This window comes from Photinus pyralis, unplaced genomic scaffold, assembly GCF_008802855.1.
Source record: "Photinus pyralis isolate 1611_PpyrPB1 unplaced genomic scaffold, Ppyr1.3 Ppyr1.4_LG1, whole genome shotgun sequence".
NCBI lineage: Eukaryota > Metazoa > Arthropoda > Insecta > Coleoptera > Lampyridae > Photinus > Photinus pyralis.
This window is the reverse complement of record NW_022170249.1, coordinates 937,872-948,208: the sequence shown is the minus strand read 5'-3', so window position 1 is coordinate 948,208 and position 10,337 is coordinate 937,872. Positions and strand designations below refer to the sequence as shown.

Sequence of the window (10,337 nt, the reverse complement as noted above, 5' to 3'; positions counted from 1 at the left end):
AAGAGGAACGGGTTGTTACCGCTGAATTTGCGCGTCAAGCATAGAATTACGAAGATAAAGGCCGCCCGGCGATTGCTTTTTATCGTGAAAATGTCCGTCCAGCTTGCCTTTTCGTCGGCTTCCTGTCGAGTGACCGCGTCGCATAACGATTTCATCTCCCCTTCGATGTCCATGGCTCCTCGAAGCACTTCTAGCGCTTTTCGGGCTTCGTCGTACCTCTTCTTCTTGATCAGGTAGTAGGGAGATTCGGGCATCCACATGAAGGTGAAGAAGTGAATTATGGGTATCAAGCAGCAGGCCAGCGACGTTACGAATATTGAGAAGTAAAATCCGAAAACGTTGATGAGTAGCGTTCCCAGCAGAACTGCGAACCCGATGCTTGCAGTTAGGATGCCTCTAATGGCGGGGTCGGAGATTTCCCCCAAGTACATCGGCAAGGTCGTGTACAGAGTGCCTTCTGCGACACCGATTACGAATCTTGAAAAGCCGATGAGTATAACGGATTTGGCGAAGGCCAACAGGATGAACATCGCCAAGGTGAAGGGCGCCATCAGAAGGGTCGTGTGCTTTCTTCCGATGCGATCGACCAGCAGCGCCCCAATCACTGCACCGACCGGCGTTGCTAACGGTGGCATCACTGCGATCCACGAACCCTCTTCGCTCGTCATGGTGATGTCCGGAAAGGTCCCGTTGATAATTTGGGGGTTGTATGGGGAGGTCCATCCTAAGTTGACACCGAAACTTAAAACGGCGAAAGAGCCTACAAAAAAAATTTAGCTAGGGACGTCCTAATTCGAATTCTGTTGTAATTTACCTGCTACTGTTGAAAGGTACTGGTATAGGTAGCGTTCATTATAAATTTTACTGGACAGCTTCATTGTGAGCTAAAAATACAAATGTGTTACAATTCTGGCGCTTTCAAAAAAGTTTAACCGTTACACAAACGGTCGAGTATTTAGGATGCGATAGTTGAGGAGGCCATCGCCTTGTTGCATAATAAAAAAAATGAAGGTTACGGTCAGGTGAGACCTTGCAATTCGTTGCAATTTCAATTAGTAATTGTTTTACAAATTTCTCCACTTTAATTCATTAAAAGCGAAAATAGAAAATTAATGAGACAAGCAGGCCATTGCACTATCACTCCGAAAAAAAATCCAAAAAGTACTTACATTTATGTTTCACTAAGTAAAGCACCAAGCACTAATTAAACTAAAGTCCGTTGATGAATAACTTAAATATCGCACATACTTTCAGCTGGTACCAAAGCTCGTGCTGAAGTGAATTCAAATATCTTCAGCGTCGCGCGTTTATATCAAAATATTTCCATTTTAGTGTATGGCAAGCCTGGTAACGACTTATTACGAAGAACTCCCGTAAAGCATTTTTTTAAAAATTAATTGACGTATTGGTCAGGTAGTGGGATCCGCCGGGAAAAACCGCTTTCTCTATATACCTAAGTAAAGGCGACGCCAATCCCCATTCCGCACGTTTACGCAGAGACGAGTTAAATCAAAAACTAAAGGTTGCAATTTAGTTTATTTCTTGAGGCAACGTACGCACTTGTTTAGATACCCATCGAAACCTGTAGTACACGTTTATTTATAGACCCGAGAATATATGCAGAACGAAAAGTATTGCGATAACGTATCTTCCATGCCTGGACTGATTTTTCAATGGGTTTCAAAACAATACTCGGAAGGTACGATTAGAAATGGAAAAAGGGAATTGTTCATTGTCGACTAAATTGAAAAATAATTGACTGACTAATTACGGAGAGTAATTTTTGCAAACGATCCATAGGTAATTACGGACACGCCAGCATGGGACAACTCATGAAAATAGCACGTTCCTGGCTAATTATGTAATCCACGAAGAATATGCTGATAATGTTGGAATTTACCCATTGTTGTGGATGTTAAAAATTAAAATCAATTCTAGGATTAACCGAGGTCAGCGTAATTGTACATATTAAGTAATTCTTGCTTAAACGTTTTTGGAGGGGTAGGTGAACTGACGCACGTAGTTGCGCCAAACTTATTCCGTCAGAACCAGACTTTGGGGTGAATGGTTGCTTGATGAATTTCACATATGTAGTGGCCATTAGAAAGTTATTAGCAGAACCTTGACCCATGAAACCTAAATTGAGTGTGAAAGATTAGCGGTGGTGAAGGGGGAATTACAATAACAAACAGTTAATCTTGTATAAACAATTAAGTGGCACAATTGTGATAAATGCCTCGACTAAAATTTTCAAAAATCCCAGAATGTTAACTTCCTACCTGGGTAATTTTTCACATAAAATTCAAAGAACTTCATCTCGAGTCACTTCGTCTTACAACAAATGACGTTAATTCCACGAGAATAATTGATAAAAGCCATATTTTTCACTTATTTGCATTTCCGTAATAATATAGGATTTTACAGTTGAATTGGCTTGGGTAGATTTTACGACTGCGTCAAAGTCAGAGAGAGCCACATCAGGAAAAATTGCTTTAGGAGTGTCACCGTATCACTTTCGAATCGTAAGAACAGATATTTTGATGCATTTTATGATTGGTTAATTAATCATCAGGAAACGTCAGTCTTAACTTTAAAAAATAAATATTTACATTCCATAATGAATGCAATATTTAACACGTAATTTTTCGCAACCGCGTAATGCATATGTCCAGTGGTGCATCCAAGGGGGGCATTTGATAAGAGCAGAGGTTTTGTCGATAACCTTACTTTACCGTTTTTTCTTATGGAAAAAGTGTACATTCATGTAATCATTTTGGAGTGTGAAATGCTAGGCCAGTCAAAATCGACAATAAATCAACAAAGCATGATGTATCTCTGATTTTTTAGTATGTTGTTTGGACCCATTAGAGTAGTGTATACTCAAGTTTGCAACTCTGTAAAAGTTGTGGAAAAAGTGTAGTATACGAAAAACCGCGAAATTTTCGGACTTTTTGCAGTGTTTGCGTTATATTTCCTTAACTATACATTTTTAGACGAAGGTCACTATATACGTTTTAGAAGAGTATTAATGTGTAACAATTTGCGCCCAATCCGAGCTCTGTAAGTCAATTAGTTACCGGATTACGGCACTTTGAAGATAGTCATTTTTTTCCAAAAAGTGAACATTTGAGTTTTACACCTTCTTTAGATCGAAATTGCGGCTAAACTATTGATCCTACGAGTAGAAATTATAAAAAAGAAGTTGTAGATAATTTAATTAGCTTTAAGTTAAGCGTACAGTGGGGTCTGCAGGTCTCGTAGTTCTCTCTAAATCTCAAAAAAACCGATATAAGGTAAAATCGCATTTATACAGAAATGTTCCAAAAGCTTTTTATTTTTTGTTTTTTGGTGTGGTAAAGAAAAATTTGGCATGCAATCATAAACGGTGAGGTGTATTTTAATATAAACCTCGATATAAACATAAGTCATAACAATTATAGTAGGTATATAACCAATAAATCAAATATAGATCAAAATCGTCTCCTTGTTTTGAATGGCCCTGGACCGTCACTTTCGCTGCACTCTTTAACAGGCAGATCCTCTACTATTGGTGGATCGTCGTCGCGGTCCTTTATACGTAGAGAGTCCAGTATTGCTGGATCGTCGGGGTTGTCTTGAAGCTCGTCATCGTCGGGGTTGTCTTGAAGCTCGTCATCGTCGCCCTCTTCGATGAAGATAAGTGCAGCCACCTCTGCATCCCTTTTTGCATTTGCAAGAAAGGAGTTTCAGGAGTTCTGGGGGGGCAGGAGGTTGCCGTCTGGTAATGGGAATGTTTCCAGCCGAGTTCAATTCCCAACCCCATTCGGTGGCCTGAGCATTGTCCTGGAGACCACGTTTTACACTGATGGCAACTACTGACTGATGGATACCACGTTTTTGAACAATTATCACTGATTCGTCCTCAAGTGGATATCGACATATAAAACAAGACTGGCATTGTTAACAATGCCAGTGCCTCCCAGCTCTTGTTTTATATGTACGTTTGTGTTCCATGTGTCGTGTTGTGAATAGATTCCAATTGGAACCTATTCACAACACGATACATGGAACACAAACGTACAAACTGAAACACAAGTTACTCACAAAGAAGGAACAAATAGTGTGAGCTCAGGAAGAAACTAAGAAAGCGGGGGAACGAGAGAGGGTTTCATATACGATACGAAATATGGCATTAACAAATCATCATGAAGTCTGAAAATCTGTAAATACTTTAGCGCGCGCGGTGTAGGTAATAATTTATGACAACTTCGCGACAACTATACTAACATAATAAGGATCATCTTTATGAGCCAAAAACGTGCTCGCCAATAGGGCGGCAGACTTTGAATTGGTTTGAAAGCTGTTTATTACTCAGTTAAGATTAAAATCTGCACTATTCTTCTGTTAAAATAACCCAGTATTTCCGTACCACTACCATTATTACTACTATTGCCGATCACCCAACGGGAATACGCAGAACAAAGAATCGCTACAATCCTTAAATATCATCATTGTATATTAGGTATGTACAATTTTATCATTGCGGCACCTACCTACGACTTACTCAACTTTGATTTGTGCCTTAATTTAAATCTATGAAATTGTTGGATATTTAAAATTGACTCTATGCAGCAAAAAAAGTGATTTGACACATTCCTTTCTGATTTCCACACCAAAAAACAAAAGATAAAAAGTTTGTGGAACATTTCTGGAAAAATATAATTTTACCTTATATCGGTTTTTTTGATATTTAGAGAGAACTACGAAGCTTGCAGACCCCACTTTACGCTTAACTTAAAGCTAATTAAATTATCTACAATTCTATTTTATAATTTGTACTCGTACGATCAATAGTTTAGCCGCAATTTCGATATAAAGAAGGTGTAAAACTCAAATGTTCACTTTTTAGAAAAAAATGACTATCTTCAAAGTGCCGTAATTCGGTAACTAATTGACTTCCAGAGCTCGGGTTGGGCGCAAATTGTTACACATTTAATACTCTTCAAAAACGTGTACAATGACGAAAGTCGAAAAATGCATAGTTAAGGAAATATAACGCAAACACTGCAAAACGTGCGAAAATTTCGCGGTTTTTCGTATACTACACTTTTTCTACAACTTTTAGAGAGTTGCAAACTTGAGTATACACTACTCTAATGGGTCCAAACAACATACTAAAAAATCAGAGATACATCATGTTTTGCGAATTTAGCGATTTTTTGTGTCGATTTTGACTGGCCTATCCTATGCTTACAATTTCAATTACAAGGGAAATTACACGAGGGTAATGCGAGACCCTTCATTACCAAACGATGGCTGCGCTACTGCATTTTTTCATTTTCTATTATTAAAAGTGAGACATTTTTTGACGTCGGCCATCAGTGGCGGATTGGGCGGCGGGCAAGGACTCGCCAGGCACCTGGTACTTTGCGCCAGATTTAGAGGTTATAAGAAATTGTGAGGAGCCTTTCAAAAATCAATACCATCGAATTCTTGACGAATTTTTACAGAATTATACACAGATCACTATAGAGGAACGATTTACGACCTCACTTTTGTGCAACAACTGTATAAAATTCACATGTTAAGGATAATAGATACAAATCAATTGAAAACTGCACGAGCACGATAGGACTGAAGTTGAGAACCCAGCGGTGGGCAACTACAACACAGGATTTCTGTACATCATTCTGGAATATGTTAGAGTGTATAAAAATAATTACCAAGCCCCTAGTGCCGTACAAAAATAATTTTGCAAACATTTTTGAGACAAAAAAGTTGATTTACAACTGTACGACTTTTGTACAATACACTTTTTCTCCCTACATAGATATTCTATTGCAATTCCTTACAAATTTGCAGAGACAACCTCCGGCCCCATTTTTGAGCTGTATAGTGACGGCGATCTGACGCAACGTAAAATTAATGATCTCAGTTATTATAAATAAACAATATTTGTGAATAGGGGGGTCTAAATACAGTTGCAATACAGTTACATCAATGGTCTCCTTAATATTTCCCAAAAAATTTTTTATTCAATTATAAAAACAAGATTTATCCAAGTACTGAAGGTGAAATTTGAGCCAAACACATTGAGGTTTTTCAAGTTAAAGCAGTGCCGGCTCGTGAGTTCTAAAGGAGGACGGACATAAGTAAAATCTTACCTACTATTTTTTTTTACATTCTTCTATTTTTAAAGTCAGAAAAGACGATAATGACTTTGTTGCCGTTCGGGATAGACTTGACGAACTTCTTTTCTACGGATAGGTTTGCTAAAGCGTTCAGTCGTGTGTCAAGCGAGTGAGCAGAACATGGTTTATCTATAATTGTCGTTCGTTTTGGCAAAACCACTGCAAATTTGCAATGATGATTTTTACTTTTTTATTGCACTGCGCCGCTCGTTTAATAATTAAATCACATTGATGCCCGTAACAATGGAAACGAATATACGAATGCATGTGGAAATGTTCTTTTGATAATGGCTTGAACACCATTTGTCTTACCACTCATAACGGACGCCCCGTCATACTTAACTTTGAGGGATAATTTAATTTATTGCTCGATTTATTGTTATCAGACGTACATTGGCCTGGGTTGAGGTGAATTTTTCATCTGTGGCGGAGATGGAAATTACCTTAGACCAGTTCCGAGCATTCTACCGGCTACTCCGAATTAAGTTTTCCTGCAGTTTTCCTAATTCGTGAGGTAAATACCGGAGTAGTATAGACCAACTTAAGACCTTCTGCAGAGGCACCTCTAAATAGCATTATGCGGGTCACTCTGTAATTGGGCGCATGCCTGTTGAGGGCCCAAAACAAGAGAGGGATAATAATAAATAAATAAATAAATAAATTTATCCATTTAACAGAATCGAATTATGAACAACCATTTGCTGATGATTAGAGGTGGACCTCCAAAGCAATGAATGCAGATTGAATTTGCTGTTAATAAATTAACATTACATCTACACAATGCGTTTTGGAAAGTTTTTTAACCCCCTTTAAACACCTTTGAACCATTCATATTGTGTTGCAAGTGCGGCGTCTAATTCGGATGAAATTTCGTGTAAATTATACCAGTAGGGAGAGTTGGTGCTGAGTTACCTCAAACCCGCCGCTATAAACGGCCAACCAGCTCTGGGTTGGAAAACAAAATAAAAGCTTGAGATCTTCCACAGCGGAAGTTTGTTCTGGGCATATGATTTTCTTCACTTCATTACCACTTACCAGTAGGGTTGAGCGCCACTCAATTCCTATCTTAACTCCGTATAAAATTGAAAAGGTACGTGAGTAGGTGTCTCAAAATATTCCCCCAAATATTCAAAATTATTAATTACATGCATCAAAACCCTTCGTAATCTTTTTCTTTAGCATACCTAATATAATTATTTATTGATATAATGAAAAAATTGGCAACAATCACATAAGCCAAGGCTCGTGCGTGATGGTTAATCGAGTATATTACATGTAAGTACACTAATACAAAAAAAAAGAACAAAACAAAAATATAAATCATGTTAGCTTGGAGTAAAAATCCAATCCTACACCTAATAGCCAATCCTTAAACCTTTTCTTAAACGAATGTAGGGTCTCGCAATTTTTTAAATAGATAGACATTTTATTATATAATACCCAAGCATAATGCATGATGATGGGCATGCGAAGTACTTGTTTTAGGAATTATTAACGTTTTTTGGTTGCTTCTAGTGTAATGTTCATGGGCAAGCACTTTATATGTATCTTTGCGCTCAAAAGTAAAAGTAGCAATCTTTTGCAGATACAATTGTCGAATCGTTAACAATCCCGATTCAGCGAACAGAAGATTGGTAGGGTAGCGATAGTCTTTACCCATAAGTATTTTAATAATCCGTTTCTGTAAAATTTCTAATTGATGCAAATAACAATCTGCTACTGCACCCATCCTAAAATGCCGTACATAATAACCGACTGTACTGTAGCGTAATATACCACATTTAATAAATTGTCAGGTAATATTGGTTTAAGTAATTTAATTTTGTACGTTAACAATCTTATTCGTTTAGTTACATTGTCCACATGGGCTTTCCATCGTAAGTAACTTCCTATTCAGCCATGGAAACAACTTTTCATATTCTTTATAATAGGCTTTACTGGATTTGGATTTTTCACCTACCAACGTTTGTTTAGATTTTTCAACAAGCGATTTAATGGACGGTGTATTATCTCTTTCAACGGAAATCGTTTTATTAACAAATTCGATGATTTTTATAACCAAACGTCAAGTGACATTTCCATGGCAATCGTAAAATTACGAACACCCGGCCCACTTAAAGTAGACATGTATTCGAGGACAACGTCAATATGCTTTCATTGTATTTGCTATTTTTTAATTAACCTGCAGGTATAATAAAAAATACTATAAGACACACGTGTATAATTGGTCTTTAAAGCACTTGCAACGTTAAAGGCACTCCGCTTTGCGTCGTGCCATTAAACTCGTTGCGCGTGCTTTAAAGACTTGATTATCCACTTGTATCTTAATATACTATTCTTAGTTGGATTACTAGGTAGGTAAGTAATTAAAATATTTTTTCCTTTAGGTTATCGATTTCGCTATTTATTAATGTAGCATCTTCGAACCTTTGCGTCAAAATTATTTGAAATTTGAAATACAATTAAACATCTAATAAGTCGAATGATCGTGGTTGTGTTGAATTTCTAATGATTATGTCTCGGATTATGTTGAGAAATGTGATAGTGTGGTGTATTGTCAACAATCCTTCCACTTGATAATGTGTCCGTCCGTATCCTTTTTAGGATTATCCATAATTTCGTGAAGTGGGTCCAGACTATAAAAATCGTGTTTGGTCATATTGAATACACGAAATTTTGCAGATGTGTTTCTGATTACCTCCTGGCGCAAAAACTTGGGGAATTTGTCGTTTTTTTTCTCTATTAGACCAAAGCTGCGATCACACTCCATATACGTATGACCAGGTTCGAGGAACTTATGATGAACTTCGGTTATAGCGGTTGCTTGAACAATAAAACTAAAAAGCTTGCAAATGTTTTTGTTTTTATTCTGGCCTCCGCAGGAATCGCTATATGCAATAATCTTTGTTACTGTTTGTGGTAGACTCTGAACGAATTTTATCAGACATGAGCCTATCTCTTGAGAACCCCTGGATGCAAGTTTCGTCCCACATAAACATGTAACTTTTTCCAGTCAATAAGTCATATACACAAAAATTGTATGTCCAGAGTTGACGAAGGTAAAAAACTTTAGAAGTTGTCAATAAAGGTGTCGGCAATGCCTGTTGTAGATCAAAACAGATAACAGCAGTATTTTGTGTATTTTTGTTTTCAGTTATGTCATTTTTTTCATCTTTTAGCCTTTCTTTGATGTCGTTCTAAGTCTAACTTACTACTGTTTCATCTGTAGAGTGTTTAATATATTTTGTAAATTGTCACATCGACTACATGTGTCACTATAGGGTTTGTGAAACCTTAAATGAAATTCTGTATAGAAAATAAATCGATAATAAGACGCTTTAACAGGTTAGAGCCTTCCCAGCAGACCTGTACGTCTGCCACGATGATGTTGTTGCCCGGTATGTGGATGACAAGGTCCGGTTTGCAGAGCTGTCGATCGGGGTGGTAAACTCGCGGCTCTACTTCCACCACCCACCCATTCCGCCTCGAGTGGCGCGCCACCTTCTTGACGACTTCGTCGTGCCTCTTGATGCGGTCGAAATGAGTCACGTGGCACCTCTGAAGCACATGGGACAGACTCTCTATCCGACCGCATCCTCCCCTACAGCGACGTTCTCCCTCGGGAATGTGAGGGAGACCTTTTGTGGGGAGATTAGATGTTCTTAGTTGGACGGCACGCACGAAGTCTCGTCCGCTCCAGGTACGTCCGCAGTATCCCGTATTTTTGGGGTGGCTTCAGTGGAGCCCTCTCCAGGTTGCTGAGCCATGATGACAGGTTGAACAGGTTTGGTTTTTGGGTCCCCGCTGCGGAATACCGGTGACCTATGTACTTGAAGGTGTTTATTGTCCCTAGCGATGGAAGGGGCTGGACGGAGGTGCCGCCCACTCGCACTGCGCTGATGGAGGTGCACTTTTTCGGATTGACTTGCATTCCCCGGACCCGGAGGAAGGCTTCCGTTTCGTATAGTGCGCGTGGCATGTCCAAGTCTCTGTCTTCTAAGAGGACCAGGTCGTCCGCGAAGGCCAGGGCGGCGGCCCTCGTTGCCAGCGCAACCGTGTCACCGGTTCGGCTGTCGTTCAGTATGGTCAGAAACTCGTCGACTACGAGGTTAAACAGGGCCGGTGAAAGTGGGTCACCCTGCTTAACCCCGGTGCGCAATGGGATGG

At 38.9% G+C, this 10,337-nt stretch overlaps 2 protein-coding genes across 4 annotated transcripts in view; one reads left to right on the top strand and one right to left on the bottom strand.

Annotated features, from left to right (window-relative positions):
* The window catches only part of LOC116160095 (fatty acid 2-hydroxylase), a 96,057-nt gene that overhangs the window by 58,676 nt on the left and 27,044 nt on the right, over positions 1-10,337 (top strand). The window lies entirely within an intron of this gene.
* On the bottom strand, positions 3-1,579 carry LOC116159259 (facilitated trehalose transporter Tret1-like; the record flags this gene model as incomplete). Its single annotated transcript, XM_031472212.1, has 3 exons — positions 1,170-1,579; positions 815-884; positions 3-760 (listed from the first exon to the last, which is right to left on the bottom strand). Coding segments are annotated over exons 2-3 (822 nt in total), but the record flags the coding sequence as incomplete, so codon positions are not given.